A 24,076-nucleotide genomic window follows, 5' to 3' on the forward strand; every position below is an offset into this window, starting at 1 on the left:
TTTGTCATGTCGTTATGAAGTCAAATCAACTTCTGAGTGACTTTTAAGAAGAGATGTTAGCAACTGCAATGAATTGAGTTTTCAGCAGAAATTATTTTCACCTTATTTCTCAAATGCTTCCTGGTCATTGTCTGCCTTCATTCAATTGTTATACCTGAAAATGGCATATGAAAATATCTTTCTATAAAATCTCTTCTGTCCAAAGTGAGTAAACAAATGCTCCTTGCTGTGATTTACCATGTTGCAGTTGCCTCCTTGCAGCTGGCTTTGCAAACATGCTTTCAAAAGCAGCCTCCATTTATATTATTTGAAGTTCTTGATCTAATTTGCTTGTGTATGTCTATCAGAAAACCTTATTAACACACTTCATGTCTGCCCTGTGAAAAGAGGTTTATTCTTGATCAAAGTGTCTGATTTGAGAAGAACTTAAAATACAATATTATTGTGTGATACGCTTGCTACTGCAACTGTTCTCTCTAGCTGTTTAAATGCTTATGTTAGAATGTTCCTTTGTGTTGCATTACTCTCATTTGAAACACAGTCCTTGACCACACTTATTTTCTTAAATATACATACACAAGTGTACCAGTAATGTTGCAAAACTGTTCTGTGTTGTCTTGTAGTAGATCTGAATGTCTTGCCGTATGGTCTCGCTAAACAGAGTCTTTACATCTCCTCTCTTTGTCCTCAGATCCTTTTTTAAGCTCCCAGAACATAGGGAGGTGAGCAGGTTTGTGCAAGGTCAGGTCTATTAAGCAGCCGACTTCCGTAACACTTAGGCTGATGAAACTCCTTTTTGCTTGTTCCATTTCCAAGTACAGAGTTATCCTTTTACTGAAACAAAGAGAAACAGGAACTAAGAAGCTTTCTAATGCCATCCGTGTAGCAACCCTTGGTATTGCTTGCAGAGAAAGCCTTGTTGTTTGAATTAAACTTTTGTTATTAATCTGGGGTTAGCTTTGTAAAGTGTAATTGCTTTGGACATATCTGCAGTGACATCTTAAGAGAATTTGTCCATTTGATTGACAGCTATATGGAGCAGATTATGTGCTGTAGTTTTGAAGTAGAACTGTCGGAAATAAGGTGTAGATAATTGGAAAACATTCATGCTTTATCTAGAATAACAAGTTGCTTGGCCGTTATGTCCATTATTTTTGCTAACACTTAACCGTGTTAAGTAACATAAAGATGCCAGTGCTGAATCACTTGCTTCCGTGTAACGTTTCTTTAAAGGTGTTCTTGTGATACTTGACAACATTACTGAATTGATAACTTAGAAAACATCTGTTCTTTCCATTCATTACAAAAGGTATGGGTTTAACAAGGAAATAGGAAAGTTGATCTAACATTCAGAAAAAGTATCATTAGCAGAGATTTTGTGGGCTCTGTTTATGTCAGTTGAAATCTCTTTTCTTTTTTCCTTCTTCCTGGGAAGCTTGCTGTTTTTGTCTTGGCCCTCAGCTGAAAGTCAAGTTATCAAGTGTGGTACAGAAGTTGGTGTCAAACATAAACCTCTGTGCTTGTGTGGGCTGTCAGTGGAGTACATTTTATAGTGTGCCCTTGGATTTAAACAGGATAGGTCTTAGTAGTTTTGGTGACACCAAGGAGTGGCATGGGTGGCTGGCTACACAAACTTTCAAGATACGAAACATCAAAGGACAAGCAAGAATTGCTTCCCCAAACAAGATCCCCCCTTAAATATTTGTGGCTGCTTGACTGTGGCTATTCATAAGTTACAATCCAAGGAAGACTGCTGTGCTAGCACTGGCCGTCTCAGTTGATACTTCCAGGCACAAGCCTGCAGAAGACAATGAGATTGCTTTTTGTTGTGTGGTAGTATGTGTTGGTTTAAGGCTTGCTTTTCCCACCATGCCACAGAATATGGTCTTCAAGCTGGAGTCCTTTATCTGATAAGGAATTTAAGAATAAAGAAGAGTAGGTTTTGAGTTTGGTTTCAAGTATGAAAAATTTACCTTCCTTTTACCTCTTCCCGTCCTCACCTCCAAAGCCAGGTGATGTGTTTTCTTACTCAGTAGTTAAGTATACTTGCTAATTTCTTTTTCTCTATGAGAGATATAGATATATATGAGTTATATATAAAAATGCCAACAAGGCAAAAGAAAGTGTGCAAATTAATAGCATCGTTCTGAAAATATATGGATTTGGTCTGTTTTGTCTGCTGTGCATTCACATTGCTCCCACTCAGGAGGTGGCTTAGGTGTGTAGCCAGATTCCTGGAAGCAGGGCAATGATGTGTCAGATATTATAAGCATATCAGGAAAGTGAAGAATAAAAGAAATAAAAGGGGAACTTGACAGACCCCTTTCTGGTTTCTGCTTAGTACCCCCCCATTTTGTGCTGTATTGTAAGCAGCGCTTTAGCAATAATACAAAGCCTAACAAAAAGACTTGCTTGCTGGCAGAAAGTTGCTTAAAATAACTTACTGAGGATAAAGAGGCTGCCCAGGTCAACAATGCTGTGAAATCCTCAATGTGTTAACAGCTTCAGGAGGTTTTGTAGGCATATGGATTTTTAAAAGCTTTAAACCATTGATAAGACAGTAAAGATTGTAGAGTGCTGCTAACCTTGTATTGATGGTGCTGGGACAGCTTTATGAAGATTCAGAGTTTAGCTATAGAAATACTGAAATCTTTGTTCCCTTCAGCAGAACTGATTTAGAGTATGAATACTAGAAAGAAAGGATTGTTCTTTGTTAACAGATATTTAATACTATTAAGAGTCTTTGTTGAGTTTTACTCTTCAGTCACATGTATGACCATTAAAAATGCTGTCAAACAACTTACCAGGTTTGCTTTCCTTTAATTCAAGGGAAGCTTGTCTGTCAAATACAGTGTCATTTATTCCATTATCTGTGTATTTCTTTTCATTCTAGTTTTATGTAGCATTCTAGTTTTATTTTTAAAATATTAGCTGAAGATAATGAATACGAAGCTTATTTCAGCCAGTTTTTTAATGATAAAGGTAGACACGCAGGATAACTGGGAGAGCTTATGTTATCAGCTCACTAATCCTTCAATTAAAGCAGCAACTTTCTTGACCATGCTTTAAAGAAACAAACAAAAAAGTTGTAACATGCTGTTTGAAAGTGACCTGTTATGTAATTCCAGCTGAAACTTTTATTTTGAGGAGTTCCTGTATGTTCATTTTCAGAGTTGTTTGATTCATATTCTGTCATATCCATCTGCACTACTCATAGGAAGGGAGTAGCACAGGAGAAAGAGGCAGGAGCTGGGGTTGTGGTGGGGAGGGGAACCTCTGTAGAAAATCAGGTGTTAGGCTTTCCACTGCTCATGGAATAACTTTTTTGTTTTAGTGTACCTTATACTAAGCAGTTTCAGCTTGATGCTTTCTCTGTATGTTTGTGGGGTTTTTCTAAGAGAAGACATATGTTAGATGGTTCTTCTCAGGAACATGAATGCATGCTAATTGTTAAGGTGTGCAGTAGTATCTTGCAGCAGGTATGGAGGTTCACAGCAGATGGCCTCACTGAGCCTCTGCCTCATTTTCTCTTGCTGTGCAATTGATATGGGATCAGCCAGCTGCAAGACCATGTGGGGAGAAATTCCTAGCAATGTAGTTCAGATTTTCTTTCAGTGGTTCTGCTTGGTTTATCCAGCAGGTTTCTGAATGCAAGCCCGATCTGTCTTTGTCTTCAGAAGAAATTGGCCCTTTGGTTCCTTTGCCCAGTCCAATGCTGCACTGGAAGCCTCAAGGGAGCTTCCACAAAAGTCAAAGGTGCAGGAGAGGGCAGGAGAGAAAATCTTTTCTTCTTGCCATGACCCCACCTGGCTGGGCTTGTGTTGGTGCTGCACCAGTTCCATCTCCCTGGTGGAAGAAGGGGAATCGTGCTTGAAGGGTAGCGTACCAGATGGAAGTCTGCTCCCGAATCCATGTAGCACTTACAAGCTGCCGTATCTCTGATTTCACTCAACTGTAATGGAATTTATTAGAGTGATGTTTTATCTCATCTGAAGTAAACTCATTTCTTATCTTTGTGTGAATCAAAGAGGATATGAACACCAAGCTTTCATAGCAAAAATTCAGTTAAGAAAGAGAGGATCAGAGTGCCAAATCCAACAGCTTAATCTTGTAGACCAGTGAGATGAGTGGGCGTTAGACTGGTTGGCACCTGCAAATGGCTATGAAATCGTCTTTGTTGTCCTACTATTCAGGGTTCTGGGCTATGAAGAAGTGTCTCATAGGGATGTACCTGGTCTCATAATGCTTTTTGTGTTTGCTGTCTGTCTGAGAAGACTATACCAGTGGAAAGAGTAGCAGTGATACCATTTATCCTTTTGGCCACAGACATTACAGTTTCAGGCCAAATTTACCCAAGTTTTAGATTTACCAGTGCTTTTCCTGCCAGGGAACAAACTGATCCCCTGGCTCTGTGCTTCCAGCCACCAGCCAACAAGTTGGAAGTAGTTACCTGAATAAATAAAGTTGTCATCATTTTCATGGACTGGAGAAAGAGTTCAGCACATTCTGCTGAGTAACATAAAGTTCACATTGATTCGCTGTTGAGTACCAGTTCTGAGCAGAAAAATCTTTTCTAACAGCACCTGAAGTAGTACAAAGATGAAGATTTGGGGTTTTTTTGTTTTCTTGGATTTTTTTAGACATATTTCTATGAAGAGTGATTCTTTCCTTTCATGTTGAGTGCACAACCTGTGTGTTTTGTTCTAATGGAACTTAGGGTCCTGGTACAAAGTTGTTTCATTTAAGCATACTTAAAACTTATTTGAGCTCTACTTTCCTTAAGTAAGAATGCAGTGAACCTGGGATATGAATGTCTTAGCGTATCCAGGTTATCTCTTAATGACCAGCTTCTGAAAAAGGTTGCATGTTTGTGGGAGGGAAGTTCCTTCAGCTGATTGCTATGATAGCACACAATTTTAGGAAGTTCAAGCAGATTTCAGATTGACTGATGGCCTCTTTTCCACCTCTGGGAAGCTTTACTGAGATACCACCAAAATTCTGCTGGCTGCAGGGACCAAATAGAAGTGTCTACTGAGAGATTTGCAGACCTTGTTTAATGAATATGTCCCTACTGAACAATAGGTTATGCATTCAAGAATTGGGAATGCTCACTTGCTTAAGCTGTGAGGTCTGATTCATCCTCACCTTTGACAAACTTCAGTTGCCATGCACAACCTTTGCTAGTAATATTTAATTGGCGCTTAATGTGACTTTAATAATACAGTTGTTTTAGATGTAATTTTCCTGTTTATGCAAAAGAAAAGTAATTGATTGAGACAGTTAATTGCCAGTTCTTGCTACTGTTGGCAAAAATATCTTAATTCAGATCATTTCACATTAGTCAATTCTGGTTTCTCACATGGGGTTATTTTGTTGAAATCCATGAACTGGAAAGGAATCAATATGGGGCTTTTGAAACTGGTAGAGGTTTGCAGTTTTCCTGCTACAATTGATTACAGCTGCTTTTGTAGGGCTTTAAAAAGAACAATCTGTATTAAAAACATCATTCTTTGGTATGAGCTTGAACAGCTCCAAATAGGTTTCCATGGGGGCTGCCCTGCAATTTGACCACTTCAAGGGATTGCAGTAATCACCAGTGGGCCAGGGCAGCGAGGCAGAGGAAAGGCTATTAGGTGGGGAGTTATTGGCATGCATGCCAAAGAGGTTACCCCGGCAGCTTTAATCGTTCATCCACATTCTCAAGAGGAGGGAGGAAAATGTAAGTGTTAGTTCTTCTGATTGATTAGGAAAAAGGATCAGTAAAGCATGAAAAGAGAGGGGAGGTGTTGATGGAAGAGCCAGTGCACACTAGATTTCAGAGCACTGATGGGGGCAGGTACATGTAGTTATGACCTCCATACCAAAAGCTACCTGCATCTCCCATTACTGTCAGCCTTGTGACTGGTGATTGAGAGACAGGCTAACCTCTTCATTCAGCATTTTCAAAGGAGCACATTCAGCTTCTTGTTCACGGCTGTGCCTTAAATTTAATCTGTCTACACATGCGCTGATGTGTCCTTAAAAAACTGATTAGTATTTTGAGCTGTGACAATGATTTGCATGGTGATTTTGATCCTATTTTTGGTGAAACCAATGGGTGCTTTTTGGGAAATGTGCAGAAAATTGCTATACTAATTGAGATAAATCAATCTGTAATGCATATTTCTGGCTGCTGGCTTCTGATGCTGTTTACCCTGCAGATTACCCTTTCGTATTTGAGACTGGAGTGGTGCTTTGGAAGCTGATTCAGCTGTAGCCTTCTAAAATAGTTTCCCCGTTGTATCGTGCCTATGTCAAGGACAGAGTTGAAGAATAAACTGTTTGCACTGATTGACGGCTTGGCATGGAAGCTGACAGGGATTTGAATCCTTTAATTTTGGGATACCCGGAGAAACTTTGGTATTAAACTTCTGCTTTTACATGGGAAATGAGAATTGCTGTGTACTGTATCCTGACTATTAAGCAGTCTTGAGGTTTTCAAGGTAAAGGAGACAACTAAACTGCAGTGTTCAGTTCTGGGCTTCATGTAAGGAGAGAAAGAGCTGTTGGTGCAGACCCAGGAAATGTAATATAATGTCAGATCAGGGGGTTCCAGTAAATGGCACAGCAGCACTGTTTGCTTGGGTTGGCATATCAGATTTGCCCTGCCCCTCTGTCATTCCTGAGTAACCATTTTTGAGTTAGAATAAGTGGAGTTCAGTGGTCATTGGGTTAGGAAGGTACCTTGGTCCTAACATGAAGCCTGTGTGGCAGTGATTTGACCGTGCAGCTCTAGCTCTGGGGGAGGACCTGTAGGGCTGATCCCTTCTCAAGCATGGGTTTTCAGCATGGATTGCTGTAGAACCACAAGAAACTTGAATTGCTGGAGAAAGAATAAAATGCTGCAGTGTCATATCCCATGATCAAGGTAGCTTTTCCTTGCTGAGTTGTGAGATAAGGCTTCCAGACTTCTTCTGATGAGACTCTACCCAGGTTCAAAACTTCTTTTCACTAAGGTATAGTGGTGAAGGAGGTCTACAAGAGATAAAATGTTGTTGTTCCATAAAATTCTGCATAAATGAATGAAGATGTAGGGTTGGTGATAAAGGCAACTTTAATAGGGTCAGACCCAAATACGGTCTTGCTCAGCTAGCAGTCCTTCAGTACTACTTCACATGTGCTTGAGCCTGGTTGGAAAGCCTAGGAGAGCTGTTGGGTAACTGAAGAAGATGTCTTTTTGTTCATGTACTAAATATCTGTTGTAGCTTGAAAGCATGAAGCAAGTTGTTTGATCTTTACTTCATCACAAATCGTGCTGTTGGTACTTGTGCATAAGGATAGAAAATTATGCCAGATCTTGCTGCTATGCTTGCTCACCTCCCTCCTACATCTTCATACAGCAAGCTCTGTCCCACCCTGGGCACTGCAGTTTATGGACAAGGGATTAGGTTAATAGACTGAAGATTAGTCTCTGTGTGCAGCTGTTACATGAATTATGCACAACTAGAAGTCAGAATCCGTGAAAAGAAGTGGAAAAATAGAAGCTTATTCCATTGGAATTGACCTCACACAAACAAGAACTTTAGAGGATGTTTATCTCTCTCCTCAAGGCAGGACAAGCCTCAGCTCCAAAACTGTAAGCAGACCCAAAGACCCGCTACACAGACCTGTGAGCCTTTATAATGGGAAGAAAAACGTTTTTAAATAAGCTTGAACAAGGACTCCTGTTATAATTTTATGTTCTGTTATCACATAACGTACCATACAGCATGTAATTACGTATTAGGGGATATTTCTAAAGGCACAGATGGGTGTTAGAAAATGGACACACAAGTTTCTGTGACTTTGTGAAGACTATGAACTTCAATCTGTTAACTGCAGCACAGTAATTTCTTTGGTACGTGGCTGCAAGTGAACAGTAGCTGACATAGTAGTAACTTGCTAGTGTCTTCTTCCCCCTGGGGGCTCTTTGCCTTGGAGCATTTCCCTGTGACACCATGGGTGCAGTGTATTTTCTTTAGCGTGAGTCATGACGTGGACTGCTGAAATGCCTGACACCAGCAGGACTTGTTTTATTAATGCTGTCCCTGTCAAATACACTTCTGTTTTGGTAATTAGTCTGGCATAACAAACTGTGCACATCTTAAAAGCCAGCATATTTTGACTCTTGGCTCTAATGTGAGGCAGTCTCTGTAAATCAGCTCTTTTGGTAGACTTCTCTATTGTTGAATGCTAGCAGTAGTAGAAGCGGTTTGCAGTGCATCTGTTTATTTTGGGCTCCCTGCCTTTCCTCAGCAGCCACGAGCAGTCAAACTCTTTCTTTATCTGTCGTGAGAGATTGGAGGCCTAAAGCTATAGTTTTGTGCAGCATCAGGAAGTTCTTCTACATGAGGTACAAGGAGCGTGAATAATCTTTCTGGCATGTGCTCCGTTGGCAGTAGCAGCCTCGTGCTGCACCAGACAGGCTCTCAGCCTGCTGCCCCGCTGCCGGCACCAGCGCTGTTCCTGTGGGCCAGCATCCGACCTACAGGGCTAGCAGGGACACCTCACAAAGCTGATTTCCTCTTCCACCGCTACCTGAAGAAGGCCAGCAAATGTCTTCTAAGGTATTTTAAAAAATACCTGTGGAAACGAGCCTTCTAGAAAGAGTCATGTTAATCAAAGCTTGTTATTTAACTGGCCAAAGCCAGCAGTGGGGGAGGTGGTGGCTTTTGCAAATTTGGTCCAGGCAGGTCCCATCGCAAGGTTGATTTTCGCATCAGGCACATGGCACAGAAAGGCAGCAGCCACAGGAAGTGCTTGGAGGGTTTTAAGCCATTCCAAGGTAAAACTGGGGGATGGTAACTGTGGCAAAATGATTTGGGAGAAATTAGCAATGCGTATGTTGGCTATCGTATGAAACTCTTGCTCTCAAACTTGTAAAATTCAATCTGCGGCCTGTTACTGAAATATTTTTCTGTGATCAGAGTTACCCAGTCTGTGGTGTAGGGGCAGCTTCCCTGAGGCCAGTACCCACTCCACTAACAGCACCATTGTGCAGGCAGTACGATTTCTCCAAGGAGGAAAATGGGGAATACTTAAGAGTGTTCTGCTTAAATTATATCACTAATTATTTGTGCCTTATTTCTCAAAAAATCCTACAATCGCCCACCACTGTGCCTCTCACTGCCACTTCTGCTGAAGGCCCCACTGCAGCTGGTACAGTGGAGTGAGCTTTGCTGGGAAGAGTTTGGCCTGGGAATCCTTAGACTTGGCCACCACCACCTTGAACGGAAATAGTGGGGACTGCTTCTTTCCTTATCTTTTCTTCTGTGCCCAGTTGTAGGACATAACGGTGAAAGGAAGAAAGACATCTGTAATAAAACAATTAGTGGTAAATATGTCTTGTAACATAAAATCCGACTTGAAAGTTATGTGTTTGTAACAGGGCACGCATGGGCAGTGTAGGGATGCATGGGCCAAAGGAGATCAGTGAACACAGTCAGAGCTTAGCAGAGGCTCATCTCTAAGAGCCAGTAACACAGTGAGAAATGGAAGGTGGATGATCTTCTGATTAGCATTGTTCTCTGGGAAAACCTAGTGCTTTGAGATGTAAATCTCATTTTCAAGTTTTATGCTGTTGGGGTTATTTTTTGCTTGTTTTGTTTTGTTTTTTTTTAAAATCATGAGTCTCATTCCTGGGCAAGGTTAATGAACTTTTAATGGGACAGTCTCATTGGTGAAATAGGTTTCCTGGTGTGTTGAGGGAAAGCAAAGAAATGATGAACAATGATAGCAAGACATCTGCCAGCTTTGGAGTCAGCAGTACTGAGGTCTGTTAAGCCCAACTCCTGTTAGTTCCTGTTGCTGGAAGCCTCAGTGGAAATACAGCTTCTCCTTCACACAACTGCCTTTTCTCTTGCATTCAATGGGAATCTCTGTAATGTCCCTCGGGCTTTAGATGAATACATTCAGGTAGTTAACTTTCAAAAAATACAGTGTATATGAAAAATGCATCACTTCAGTGAACTCAGACTTACCAGCTGAATGTGGTTTTATACAAGCACTAATAGAACAGCACAATCTGTCAATAGAAAGAAAATCTGTTTTCCTTCTCCTTTTTCCTTTAAGATCTCCACCTCAATCAACAGCTGTAATGCTTGCAGATTTTCAGTGTCTTCTGGCTTAGATATTTGGGATATAACATCACTTTTAAAATATTAGTCTCTGGTTCTGTGCATACTAAATGGGTTACATCTAAAAGACTTCCATCTGGAGAAGAAGAGAGGCAACATACCATTAATAACCCAGCTGCAAACCTCAAATTCTCTGTCCCATACATACAACCAAAAAGGCAGAGAACAGAAATATGAGTGCATCTGTAAGTAATAAAACGTTTCCTTCCATATGTCACTTACCTCTCTTCCATCTGAGTTTCAAACAGCCACGACAGCCATGGCAGACATTACTTCTGTGCTGCTCCTCGCACCAGTTTTCTTGGCTTCATCCACTTGGCATAAAAGTCTTTAACGTCTTACTCCTAAATCGTCCCCACGTAATGGGAGGACTGACTGTAACAGCAACACTGGAAAAGGGAATGGCTAGCGCACCATCCTTTTCTAACTCTCCTATTGTCTGAAGATTGTTTTCAGTTTTTTGCCATTGTAATTTCGATGAATGATTTGTGCCTTTCATGAGATGATGAGTCAGAAAAACCTTTTTTGCTTTGTTTCCTCTCTCACTTAGTGTCAGAATGAGGTTTTTTTAATATGTTCTGGATGATCTAAAGTTATTAAATAAAAAATAATTTGAAACGTAAGCTTTAGTAAAATAAAGACTTTTGAAATTTTAAATTCAACATATAACTGGTATGGGGATATCATTTATCTAGTACTTAATGGGTGCTAATCTACACTACATCCGTGAGATTTATATTTATGCCAGTCTAGTCAATAACCAGACAGAAATCAGTGATCATTGGCATGTAGCCTGTGAAGTATTTAGGTCACAGGATTTTGCAGCATTATATTCTTGGAATAAAAATGTAAGTGGGATAACAATGATGGACGAGAATGCAATCTCTGTCAAGAGGTAATGAGCAGGTTTTGTGGCTTCAGGGCCAGATCAAAGGACTGGTAACAGAGACATCCTTGCCTGGTGTTCCTGCTGTTTTAATAGATCTGAAAATAAGGCTGTTACATAAAAGTGACCTGAGTGCAGTTATTTCAATTGTTAGCCATAGGAAACAGACCCTTAAATATTTGGCCTTTATAAGAACTACAAATAGATTTATGGAGTTAGAATTTGCAAACTTTTTTATATTTCCTTCTAAGCATGTTGAAGTGCTAGTACAGACCTTTCTCTGTCCAAGCCTACTGACAATAGACTTGTTTTTCCAACTTATCTTTTGTGAACACCCTGAAAGTAGTCCACAGGCCCCCATGGATTTCCAACTGACAAGCAAGAATCATTTCTAGAGCAAATATTAAATCTAATTTATTTTTACATACTATATAATGGCAAAGCGTGGGTTTGGTACTTGATACTCACTTAAGCACCATGAAGTGTTCTTTTATTTTCATTAACTATCTCTCATTTTGCTAAGCTTAATTTCCATGGAATTATTTTTAACCTCTGTGCCTCTTCTGTTAACTGTTGGGCTTTTCTCTTTATTCTTAACCTGAAGGCAGTTTTCATTCCAAGTAGCAGTGTGTGCTTCTGAGCAACTGGGATAAGAGATGCAAGCTGTGGGTGTGGAGTGGCAGCCCCTACCCCAAATCTACTAGCCATCTTGCAAAGAGAGTCAGTCTGGGGACAGTGCAGTGCATTTATCTATGCAAATGTCTGGAGAGTTTTAGGCTAGAGGATGCTGCTTTGCACCTTTGGTTTGAGAGAGTGCTCTCTAGATGAGAATCATTTCTACTGGAAATGGGCTGAAGCAAGGGGCTAGAAGCTGCAGAGCATCTTCCTCAGGTGGAGCTTGATGTTTAAGATGAACGCATTTGGGGTTCATTATACCATATATTTCTTCCTACAGTAACTGTTGTACTGGATCTATAAGACTGTTTACTCATTCTGATGGAGTTGTGCCATCCACAATGCTAGAAATTAATTAATGTTTCACATTGTATCCTTTGCATCCCCAGAAAAAAATACAATGGATGTTCAAATTGCTGCTGAAAACTACCCAGGCTTTTCTTCCATTTCTTTTCCTCTGTTTTCAGCTGGTTTAAATCTTGAGAATATCTCAGCATAGTAAGAAATGAAAGCTTTGGCAGCTAAAAAGCCATAATTCATTGAAAGAAAGGGAGTGAATATGATGATGGGGAGCCTGGCTGACCAGGCACTTACAGCTTGGGCTGGGTTGGATTAGCTGCTCAGCTGTCTTAAAAAAACTGAATCTTTAGAACTGTCAGGGATCATTTCTGTCTTCTCTGACTCCTGTGAGATGGAAAAGAGAAAAAAAACAGGTTCATTTGTTTTGGAGGGAAGGTTGTTTTGGGTTTTTGTTTATTTATTGAATTCTACTAAGTTTGCTTCTTATACAGACAGAAGTGGGAAATGGCCTGGGGAACAGATTGATTTGTAATTTCATATTTTTATTCAACATTAAAAATTCTGGGCACAGATGTATGATGCTTCTGTTCTCATGCAAACTAATTTTCATTCACTAACATTTGCCAACTCAGGCTGCTTTTCAGCTGTTATCAAATGCTATTGGCAGTTTCCATTGTTAGGAAATTTCACAGGGTAGGTCTTTAAATTTTTTTCCCAGCTTGGTGTTGGTTGATATTTACTACCTCTGATAACTTTTGAATATTGTATGCCTTTTCTACATTCATTGGCAGCCACCTGCATTTCCTTTTAAATATGTTTTGTTTTTTACTGTCTGATATGGAGGAGTGGGTTGTTGTGTACCACAATTACAGCTGAAAGTAAAATGGGGCAAAGTGGCTCTGTCCATTGTGGAAGCCTGATCAACAGCAGGATATTTGTCGCATGACAGGGAGCTGTTTTCCTATACGGAAACAGTCTCAGCTGCTTCTTAATTACAATACCACCCCTATACACCTACTGAGGTACTTCAGGCCTTCCTTTGGAGACATCTTTTAAAGGAATTAAGTCATTTGATGGTGACCAGACATTGTCTTGAATTTCTGCTTTGGACTGCAGCCAGTTCCAGGCAGACTGTGTGAACTAGCAGCAGCAGATGAGAGTAGGCCTTTTGTAAACCTGTTTTAAAGAGAGCTTTTTTTCCCTGCACATATCCCACAGGTAAAAGCTGCCATAGCAAGAGCAGCCTTTGACCCAGTATCACATTGTTTTTCTTTTCCTCTGTAGAAGAAAAACAGCACAATACTGTTTTAGGTCAAAGCTGTTCAGAGAAGTGTTAAGTACTCCCAGTGCAAATGTCTTTTTACTCTGAAATACTCCAATAATCACAATGGCCTTTCTGCTTTCCATGAAGAACAATTTTTATTGTAGATCAAACTGAAGAACAGGTTTTTTTGCTGTGAAGTAGCTTAGAACTGGAATCTGTTGCCAAAAATCTTTTTAAGAAAGCCACAAATGTCTTCAACAATACTTTTAGATCTTTGAGGGAAAAAGAAGTACCTTGGAAAGGCAGATGTGGGTCTGTGCATACAGGAGTTACCCCCTTCACAGTTTGGTACCCCTTTAGGAAAGCTACAGTGAATGTTACATAGAATAAAAAGGGCAATCAATGTTGTACAGTAAAAAGTAAGGTGGAAACGCTCATGACTCAGAGCAGCAGGTTTGGGTGCTTGTATGTGAGACAAACCAAATGTGTTCTGGTACAGCATTTTGGTGTTTGGCTTTTTTACTTAAAAATCGCTTTGCAACTGTCATACTTTTTTCAACAAGTTGTGGCAAATGGGCGTTCACAGAAATGCTGGTAAAAGCAATAGTAGTATTAGTAGCAGGTACTTTTTAAGTCAGTGAAGATACATGGCTTCCATTAGATGGTTTATGCTCTGTTGAGAAAGCATAAGCTGCTGTGGAGGAAGATAATTTTTAGTCTTTCAAAGCCTGAGTTCTTAATCTAAAAGGATGACTGAGACCTTGTTTTATTATCAGCTCATTTTAGCAGAATCTCTTTTTAGTGGGGAAATAATTGCAGACATAAAAATGTGGTGAAAGTAACAGGAAGCCAAGTTACAGCCTGTTGAAGCTACATCTAAATTTTAAGAGATATTAATTCATTTAGGAAATGGAGCATTTTGCCTGTCCAGAATTTTGGAAATGTGATGTCTGATCTGGCTGGAAATGTCATAATCCTTAATCAACAGCACTGTTTTGGAAACATTTGTATTCTGTAGTCCCAGCTGCTCATTCTAACTTGTAAAGAGTTTTGTGAGGCTTGGCTAGCTATACCTTTGACATGTTTTTTGATATGTGCTCTTGTTGCTTCCTATTTGAGATCAAATGACAGACTTCATGAGACAGCTTGTAGATTTGTATGTTTTAGATCTTGATCTAGGGTTTGAATCCTGGGATTTGCTTCTTTCTTGTCTCAGAAGCTCTGCAGAGTCTATGCAGACTACTGCAAATCCTATTTATTCACTTATGCATTGAATGAGATGATGTGTGATTTGAAGGGATCGTTTTTGTGATTTTAAGGGTTGTTTGGATGTGATGTTGGTGGATATAGTTTAGGGGAGAACTTTGTAGAGTATGGATGATGGTTGGACTTGGTGATCCCAACGGTCTCTTTGAACCTGGATAGTTCTGTGATTCTATGATTCTATGGAGGGTGCTTGCTTCCTAAAGAGTGGGTTGTTTCTTAGTTTGCATTGTGCAGCCTTGGATATTTTTTCTTGGATATTTTTTCAAACATCTGAGACAATCTGTTGCATAAACTGAAAGTATAAAATGCTAAGTGTGCCATCATCAACTTTGAAAATATGATTGAAGATTAAGAGACTGCTATGTGGGACAACTTGTTACCTTTTTAACCATTCCCTCTTATCTGTTTTCCAGAGAGCTGATTTGACTTCTGATAAAGATTTATACCTTGACAACAGCTCTGTTGAGGAAGCATCAGGAGTCTATCCAATTGATGACGATGATTATTCTTCTGGGTCAGGTTCAGGTGAGACAACATGTCATGATTTACTTTTTAAAAATGTAAGGAATAGTGCAGTTATTGGAGGAAAAGCTGTCTACTTTTCCTTTATAAGCTGGAGATTACACTTTCTGTGGGTACCCTGAGTGCTTGGCTCTCTATTTACAGAGCACCAAGTGTTCCTGAGGGCTGGGTTTTAAATATTAACGTTCCGCTCTTTTCTCCTAGTCATTAGTTGCATCATTTCACTGCCTGTTTCTGCTGTCCCTCTGGTTTCTGTGTAGATCTCTCTGGAGTTCAGAAAGAAGGATTAGAGAAGGCTTAGTTTTCCCAAAGCAAAATGCTAATTTAGTAGACCATAAGAAAACATACCAGCAGCGAACTTGTTTTCTCTTGTATGCATTCAGGTTCACGTAAACATGGTGTCCAGCCTTTTTTTGTTATTGTTCTTTTAAATTTAGAAGTCTAGGTACTGCCCATAACATGATAGTCTGAGGTAATTACATCCATATAGTGAATAAAGAAATTCTTAAACATAACATACTGATTTATCAGACTTAAACACTCATTAGAGGCATGCAGCTAGCCCAGAAATTTTTTTTAAAAGTCAATGAAACCTCATTAATAATTTATCTTAAAAAACCTCTTTGTGGAGTATCTTCTAGACTTTCTGGGAGGCTCCAGCCATTAAAAAAGAAGTGCAGGATTTTCTGGTAGTTCTGGAAGATAAATTCCCTTATTATTATGAGCATTTGCTGAGTTATTGTGGAAATCCCATTTATTTTCCAAGTGTGTTACTTACCTGTTTGTTATTGCACTTTTTAATCTGTCTTTTCACGTTTATGTTTACTTGTGAATTTTTAAAGGGTGAGCCCTTCATGTAGCACCTTGTCTTTGTTACCTTGTAAGCCACAGCTGAGTTTTTTGGATGGATTTTTGGGTTTCCTTTCTTTTGGACGTTCAAAGGTATGTTAAAATGAAGTCTACAGAGCTCTGATTATGCTGCTAGGCAAATTCAGGTTCATCCATTGTGACCACCTGGGTAATTCTCTCCATTTTAGGAGTCCTCCATAGGGGCAATTTGATGTTCCAATGTGATCAGAGGATTAATTGTACCTCCTTGCTGTAGACTTCTTTGAGGGGAAATGTAACATTTAATTTGAAAAATAAATAAATACAAAAATTAACAAGGCGCTGATTTAATCCAGTTCCCAGGACTAAGGAAAATTACAATCTCTGAGAAAATTGCCCTTTTCAGTCAGCACCTTACTCTGCCATGTCTTCAGATGCTGATGACTTTGTAAGCTTCAGGAAAGGAGATAAGTTGACAATAGATAACAATATGAGGAATGATCTGGTTTGTTTTTTTGTTTTCATCCCTCAGTGGAGTTTGGCTGTTTCTAATCTGGATGATTCAAAATGCAGCCCTGCTTTTGAAGTGTAGAAGAACTGGCTTATTTAACCCATCTCAGTGGTAAAAGTGGAGCCAGGAAGGACAAAAGGATAGAAACTACAAGTAGACTGCACCAACAGTAACACCTTGGCTTTCTTTTCTCTCTTTTCCTGGGCTCAGCCTTGAGCCATGGGTGGAAGATGCAGTATACAGCAAGCACTACTGCTTCCTCTGGCAATCTCTGTTTCTTTACTACAAGAAAGCAGGAAAAATCTCATAGTAGACTGACACTAGCAGGATGCCCTTCCAGAGACCTCATGCAACAGTACCAAAATCCAGTATTTTTTATCAAAGGAAGAACTCTTACATTCAAATAATCTTGGAAGCAATCTGTGAGCCCAGTTTTGTTAGGTTAAGAAAAAATCTCGAGGGAAGCAAATTAGCATCACCTTCACCCTACTCATCCTATACTTACTGCTGTCACCACATTGTGGAGTAGATAATGTCCTGAGGATGTATCAAATATCAATTTTCCTCATGTTCAATGTGTCTTTCTTTACTTGATACTCCATAATGTAGTGTTCCTAGCAGGAAGAGCCTTCCCACTCAAGAGTGGTTTTCTTGCTATGTAATTCAACTCCAAGCAAAGAGATCCAAGATGACAACATGCTGACTCTTTTCTTTGGTATGAAAATTGTTAGCTGCCACCAGGCCCATGGAGATAAAAAGGAATTGTCAGCATCACCATTAATGCCCTTGCAGGTCTGCAAGCAGCATTAACATGGACAAATATCACTGTAAACATGACACATTTCAAACTAGAAACTGGCTGAAGGCTTTTTCTAAGGAGAAAAAAGGTGTTGTGTTCTGCTTTTTTTCTAGCCTTTCATAGCCTCTTTAGTCTTCATGTACATTCAGCTGCTGTTGTGTGTTTGCCCAAGTGTCCAGTCCAAATCCATTGTCCTACAGCTTCCAAAGGAGTCATGCCTGCTTCCTAATTGTCCTGTATCAATAGCAGAAGGTCTGCAGTGAATTCATCAGTCCTTTGTTTTCTTCTTGCAGCCTCCATCTCTGAAGAGACGCTTCATTCTGTCATCAGTCTTTTTAGTGTAGATGTTTGCATATTGCATAATAATAAATGAGTAAAATTAAGTTTTTCTGCCTATATAAACGTGAAATGCTTCTATAACTAATGTTGCTTTTTCCTCTGGCATAAAAGATCTTAACTGAGCCCTGGTCCTGCAGCTAGCTGGAATTAGCTGCTAAACATCATGACTACTCTATATGTTAAGGAAAGCCTTCATCTCTATTAGATTTATCTACACATTCTTTGGAAAACTGTCTTGTTTCCTGTGTCTTCGCTTAAGTTACACCTGATAGACAATTCTATGCAATATATACCAGAATCTGATGCAGATACTCTTTCTGCTTCCTTCTCTTCCCCCAGCCTAATATTTCTCAGTCAGTAACAGCTTGAGTTCAGAAGATTAGCTCAGGATCAACTAAGTCTAGACTGACACTGTGACTGGGAATTGTTCTTGGAGGAACGTTATGGTGGTGGCACTTGAGTTTCTCCAAGAAACACAAGAGCAGATCTGCTTTGGCTCTTGACCTACTGGGAAGCTGAAGTTATACTCCAAGGCTAAAAGGTAGTTTTGGAGTCACAGAACCACCAAGGCTGGAAAAGACCTTTAAGATCCTCAAGTCCAGCCTATGACCAACACCACCACATCAGCTAGACCATGGAACTAAGTGCCACATCCAGTATTTCCCTGAACACATCCAGGGACAGTGCCTCCACCACTTGCCTAGGCAGTCCATTCCAATGTCTAATCATCCTCTCCATGAGGAAGTACTTCCTAATATCCCACTTAAACCTCCCCTAGAGCAGCTTGAGGCCATGCCCTCTTGTCTTGTTGCTAGTTGCCTGGAAAAAGAGCCCAGCCCCCACCTTACTACAACCTCCATTCAGGTAGTTGAAGAGAATGATAAGGTCCTCCCTGGGTCTCCTCTTCTCCAGGCTGAACAACCCCAGCTCCCTCAGCCTGTCCCTATAAGACTTTCCCTCTAGTCCTTTCACCAGCCTTGTTGCTCTCCTCTGGACCTGCTCCAACACCTCAATAACCCAGTGGTGGCAGTGTGGTGTGGGGCTGGGTGAGGAGTGGGGGCTGGGGCAGGCACCATGGCTAGGTGTGGGAGGCACAGGTGCTCTGCCAGGTGCTGGATGGGAGCTGTCATGGAGGCCGTGGCCAGTGCTGGATGCTCTTGGCCCCAGTGGCAGTGTGTCTCACAGGCATGCCAGATGTGGTGACACAGCCTCTCCTGATGTGCTTCCCCTCCCAAGTTGCAGTTTCTACTTCCTAAGATCCCACTCATGTGCTCTTCATACTGGCTTGGAGTAAGAGATTCCTCTGTCCACCTGCTACAGCAACCCCAAGCATGTTTCGTGACATTGAATGCCTGGTTCTCCAGGCCCTTTAACATAAAACCTTCTGCGATACTGTTTGAAGGTGTGTTTTTGTTGTGCTGGGCAGAATCTTCAGTATTCTTCAGAATAGTTAGGACTCTTCCTTTTGTTTCCTTCAAGTTTTGTTGTTTTCTTTTCCCCTTCGCAGGTGAGAATTACCAGAGACAGAACATCCTTGCACTGTGTCCCCATTTAGTTCAGCTGCAGTTCCCAGTGTCATCCCTGGTTGCCTAATCCTGTGTTGATCAAGGGTTGTGTTGGGGGATTTTCATGTGAATGGGGATGAGATAAGACAGCTAAAAATATGTCATTCTGCTATGTGCCACACTGATGATAGAGATGGAAAGTGTGAAAGAGATGGTGGGTATGTGTGTACCCACCTTATGACAAGTTTGCTTGTGGTGGTAGCACTCCCGGAGTGCAGTGTGTAACAACAAAAAAACATTATGCCAAAAGACAGAGTGAAGTAATTGGATTTGTTCGATAGGAAGAGTTAATCACTGCCTGCTTTGCAAGTAAGAGTGTAAACTACTGTGGGCTTTTTGTAGTATACAGTGATTTAAGCTGGCACAGTCTTCATTGCCTGACAAGTTTCCTCAAGCACCAAGAGTGTGAAAGAGCATTTGCATTCCCGTCATCCACAGGGCAGCTAATAAGACACATCACTGAGGGCTATATTAGGTATTACCAATACTACAGTACAATTTGGAGCTATTTTGATCACTTTGAAGGCAGCAGCTGAGGTTGCAGTGGCTAAAAGATGGTTGTGTGATGGTCAAGGTGTCTCAACTCTTTACCACAGAGATGGCTATGGGTTCAATGAATGCAGGGTTTCCCCTCACTAAGAGGGGAGTATCTATTTGTAGAGAGACTTGAGGCAGGTAATACTCAGCATTGTCACCCAAGTTGACCAAATCCAGAAACCTTCTAAAGAGACACTGATGTTTTCAAGAGGAGGAAGCAAGCTCTTACACTCCAACCATTTTGCAGTATTCCTCTCAGCAACCTAGGTGGATTATGCCCATGACACTCTGTAGATTTTTCTTTCCAGTCCTATTTGGATTCAGGGAGGGGAGTAGTTTTTTTGTTTTGTTTTGCTTTTTTTTTTTGCCTTTTAGGGAGAATGGTACTGTGTGAAATGCTATTGCTATGTTCTGGAGAGCATTAGAGAGGATTTTTGAACCCTTGGTCCTATTTACGGGTAATTTTGAGGATACTACTGTCAGTTTAGCGAGGGAAATGCCATCCCCTTGTTTAGATGTACTCCATGCTAAGAAGAGACCTGTCTAGATAAAACTAATTAGAAACCAGGAACCATGGGGATGTGTCTGAGCCAGTACCTGAGTCAGGCCTAAGTGACAGGTGCCCTGATGTTTCGGGGATTGTCAGGATTCTTCTGAGTCTCTACGGAAGAAGAGTTGGGTACCTTTGGTGCAAATCTAGTGACTAGTCCAAAAGCTTGATTAGTCAGCTATTTGTTAAGAGACTGGAGATCTGTATCCTCCATCGCTAGAGAGATTCAGGCCTCTGGTGCTCACCATTTTGTCTGGCAGATACAACTGTTGCCTGAAGTAGAGATGCGATTTAAGGATTTGGAGAAGCAGTTGTGATTAAATGGGACTTAATCATTTCATAAAAAGAAGGAAATAAAGTTCTGTGCTCTCAACATGTGATATATCAGATCTGTAATCTGATTATTTCCCCAATTTTAATTTCCCTGAGTCTGAAAGTCTTGAATAATTTGGAGGAACTTTGGAAGGTAAAGCTGGATGAGCCACCCATTAGGCCCTTATTTCTCAAAGAAAACTCTTGAGGCAAAGCCAGACATTTTTTCCTGTTGGATGCCTTCCCTCACTTCTGTTTTGAAGCAGGATTTTGTTTTTTTGATCTTTGAGTAGCATTTCAGGAAAATACCTGCTTCTTGTTGTGAGGTCTTTATTCTGGAGGCTGCACTGAAATTTTGGTATCTCTGAAGGTTTTTCCAGTACTCTGTGCTGGTAGCTTTAATGTACTACTTTTTTAAATGGTTCCAAATTTTCTGTATGCAGTACAGAAGTTGTTGTAGCTATTGTCTCATTAATGCCCTTCCTTTCAATGCCAAATGTATATAATTCTTGATCACAAGTTCAAAACTTTGTTACTGTGCTCATGTTTTCAGCCTGTTTACTTTCTCTACAAAAATAAGATTAAAAGTCAATTTGGATTGAGTGAGTCATACTGTTCTGTTGTAAGAGGATATATTTTTGTTTGTTAGGAATTATTCTTACGGACATTTGCTGGTTTTATTACCCCATAGTTACTTGGGTAACCAGTGTCTGTAATGAACAGAACACATTGAGATTCCTAAGGAGTGATCCAAGAATGAGTTGGTTCTTTCCCTCTTTCAAGCCTTGCAGTAATTTAGTCTCTTGTCTATTCTTCCTTCCAGTATCACTAAAAGATATTTATTAGATGTGTCCATTATCTTATTCTAAAGGAGCCTTCATACTCCAGGAGGGCTTTGAATGTGGAGGAAATTAAATTTAAGGTTATCTTCAGGGAGTTTTATGTCCTCTTACTCTTTATTTCAAAATAAAAAGACTTCTGAATTATGTAGCGTTTAAAAACGTGAATTCCTAGTGACTGAAATCTAAAGTAATAGCAGTCTTCCTGTAGATAGAAACTACTTGGGTTTTTTTTATGTTTGAGGGTTTAACAGATTGTGTAGAGGAGAGATTTTGTTATTGAAGTAGTGTGTTACAGTGAAAAACTGTTCAGCTTATGTGGTGTAAGTCAAGTCAAGATAAAGTTTGTTTGTTGATTTATTTAACATATGCAATTACCTGGCAATCATTTGGCTTAATATCAGCAACACAACAGATAACCACAATAACTACACTTTAAAAATGTTAACATGCAACTACAAATTTCCAACCCCCCCTCTGTAACTGATCCCAATGTGTGCCATGCACACAGATATTTGCTGTGGAGCGAGCCAGCTCCCCTCATCTGGTGTGCAGGACCCCCTGCCCACACACCCCGCTGTGCCCCCAGCCTCATGAGGTTCCAGGACCCCAGCACTTCCTGCCACCCCCAGGCGGTGACCCTGCACCCTCAGGGTGTAGGTTCCAGAGGTGCCCCATGGTGGCTCTGGGAGAGCTGGAGGTGGCTGCTGGGGACACCCCTGAGGTAGAGAGTGGCACTGCCAAGGCCCAGCAGAGCCCTTGGTGCCACAAGGCCTTGTCAGACAGGGTCACACCAGCCCTCACAGCTGCTGCTTCCACTCCAGGGTTTCTCCCTCAGTTCCAAGTGTTTATGCTTTTTTCCCACTTCTTTTCAGGCTGCTTCCTTCTGTTTCAAAAATATTGTTGGTAATTCCTGGTTACTGCTTAATCCAGCTGATGTAACCCCTTCCCCTTTTATGGGATCACTTGGCACAAATATCCCCCTGACAGCTTGAGGCACACTGTTTGCACTCACATCTTTATCTTAGCAGGCATTGTCTCCTAGACCATTTTTATAGAGCAGGCTGTGCAAGCACCCCTACCTTGGTGTCATAATAAAAAGTGTAATTGGTCTGGAAGAATTTCACAGGTGAGTGAACTGACCCCCTTTTTTCTCCAGGTGCTGAAGAGGATGAGGATAGTGCAGCGATAACAACATCCAGAACAATTCCAAAGCTACCGACAACTAGTGATGCATCTAGGGCTGAGACCACCACGGTGAAAATGCAGACCAAGGTGCCTGCACAAACACAGGTGCGTGACTGGAGAGCAACACCATTCAGAATGGCTCCACTGTACCCCAATGGCTTGTTGTTAATTTTGTTTGATTTCTCCGGATCAAAACGCCCCAAAAAACTTCACTTAATGCTGCTCAGCCTGTCAAATGAATACAGAGCTTCTCAGTTTCATTCCTACTAGAAAGGCTGCCTAGGGACATCTGGATTTCACATGAAAGAAAAGAGAGATTAAAAAAAAGAGTATGTCATTATACACAAGACAGTTTCTCATGATAGCTTTGAGTTCAAGCTGTACCTTTTCTATATCTCTCAAAATATTGCCAGTTTCCATTTACTATTTCAGTATTTCCTTCTACCACCATAGAATGCCTCAGAGGCATTCTGAATACAACATACCTGTGTTCATTTCAGAATGGTTAATTTCATTCAGAGGCCATTCTTCTGATCGACACAGGCAATATTTAACAGCTGTTTGCTAAATATACTTTTAGGGGGGTTAAACTTGTGGATAGTGTTTTGCATTCCAATATTGTGACGACAAATAGATCCAGTTACAATGTCTAGCACAGTTTTCTGCAGTCAAAAAGCTTCCTGTGTGTTGTGTTTGTGGGTATTGTGGAGGATGTGCGTGGAGCCACAGCTTGGTGGCTGCCCATGGCAGGCAGTGACTGTGCTGACTTGTGCTGTGCCCTGTCTGTAAACGCTGCTGTTTTCCTTTTTGTGCCACAGTCACCAGAGGAAATTGATAAAGAGGAAAGGCCCCAGACAGATGCCAAGAAAAAGAGCGATGAACCAGGGGAAGACACGGACGTGTTCACTGAGAAGCATTCAGAAAACCTTTTCCAGAGAACAGAAGTTCTGGCAGGTGAGGTGACGTTTGCCAAGGTCCATCTTTCCAGAAATACCACAGAAAAGAGAGGGGGATCCATATAAAATAATGCAAACTCAGCATTTATCTTTTCTTGATAGATTCTTAAATACATTCATGGGGGTGGCTGGTGGTTAATCTGATGACAATGAGATTGGCATCTTCTAGAGTTATTTAATAGTGAAGTCTTGCCAATTGATTTGATGCCCACAAGTTGAATACTGCCTGCTGAATATTTGGAGCTTCCACAGCTTGGAAAGGGAGTTGCAGTTTGGATTAATGGTTGCAGTGCAGAAATGTATTTCTCAGCCCCACGCCTGAGAGCACGTCACTGTCATCTGGTGTGGATGGACAGTATCTGGGAGGAGCTTATGGCAGGGGTGGGTGGATAGAAAGGGATGGATGAACGCTCTCCTTAGGATACAGAGGGTCTTTTCCCATCCATAACCCCAGGAGGACACAGGTTGGCCACTGAAGTATTCCCAATGCTTTCCTGCATGTGACGTTTTTTTTTGCAAAAGAAGAGTGTTTACCAGTATACTTTACTCGTTGTGTCCTTGGAGATGGTGTTAGGAACCATGAAG

The 24,076-nt window shown here is 40.8% G+C and overlaps 1 protein-coding gene across 1 annotated transcript in view; it reads left to right on the forward strand.

Annotated features, from left to right (window-relative positions):
• SDC2 (syndecan 2) overlaps nucleotides 1-24,076 on the forward strand; it is a 42,983-nt gene that overhangs the window by 17,054 nt on the left and 1,853 nt on the right. The window contains exons 2-4 of the mRNA XM_010006514.1: nucleotides 14,959-15,070; nucleotides 22,507-22,640; nucleotides 23,354-23,489. Coding sequence (XP_010004816.1) covers nucleotides 14,959-15,070; nucleotides 22,507-22,640; nucleotides 23,354-23,489 — 382 coding nt within the window. The remainder of the gene's footprint in view (nucleotides 1-14,958; nucleotides 15,071-22,506; nucleotides 22,641-23,353; nucleotides 23,490-24,076) is intronic.

The sequence above is a fragment of the Chaetura pelagica genome, unplaced genomic scaffold (genome assembly GCF_000747805.2).
Source record: "Chaetura pelagica isolate M959 unplaced genomic scaffold, ChaPel_1.0 scaffold76, whole genome shotgun sequence".
Taxonomy (NCBI): Eukaryota; Metazoa; Chordata; class Aves; order Apodiformes; family Apodidae; genus Chaetura; species Chaetura pelagica.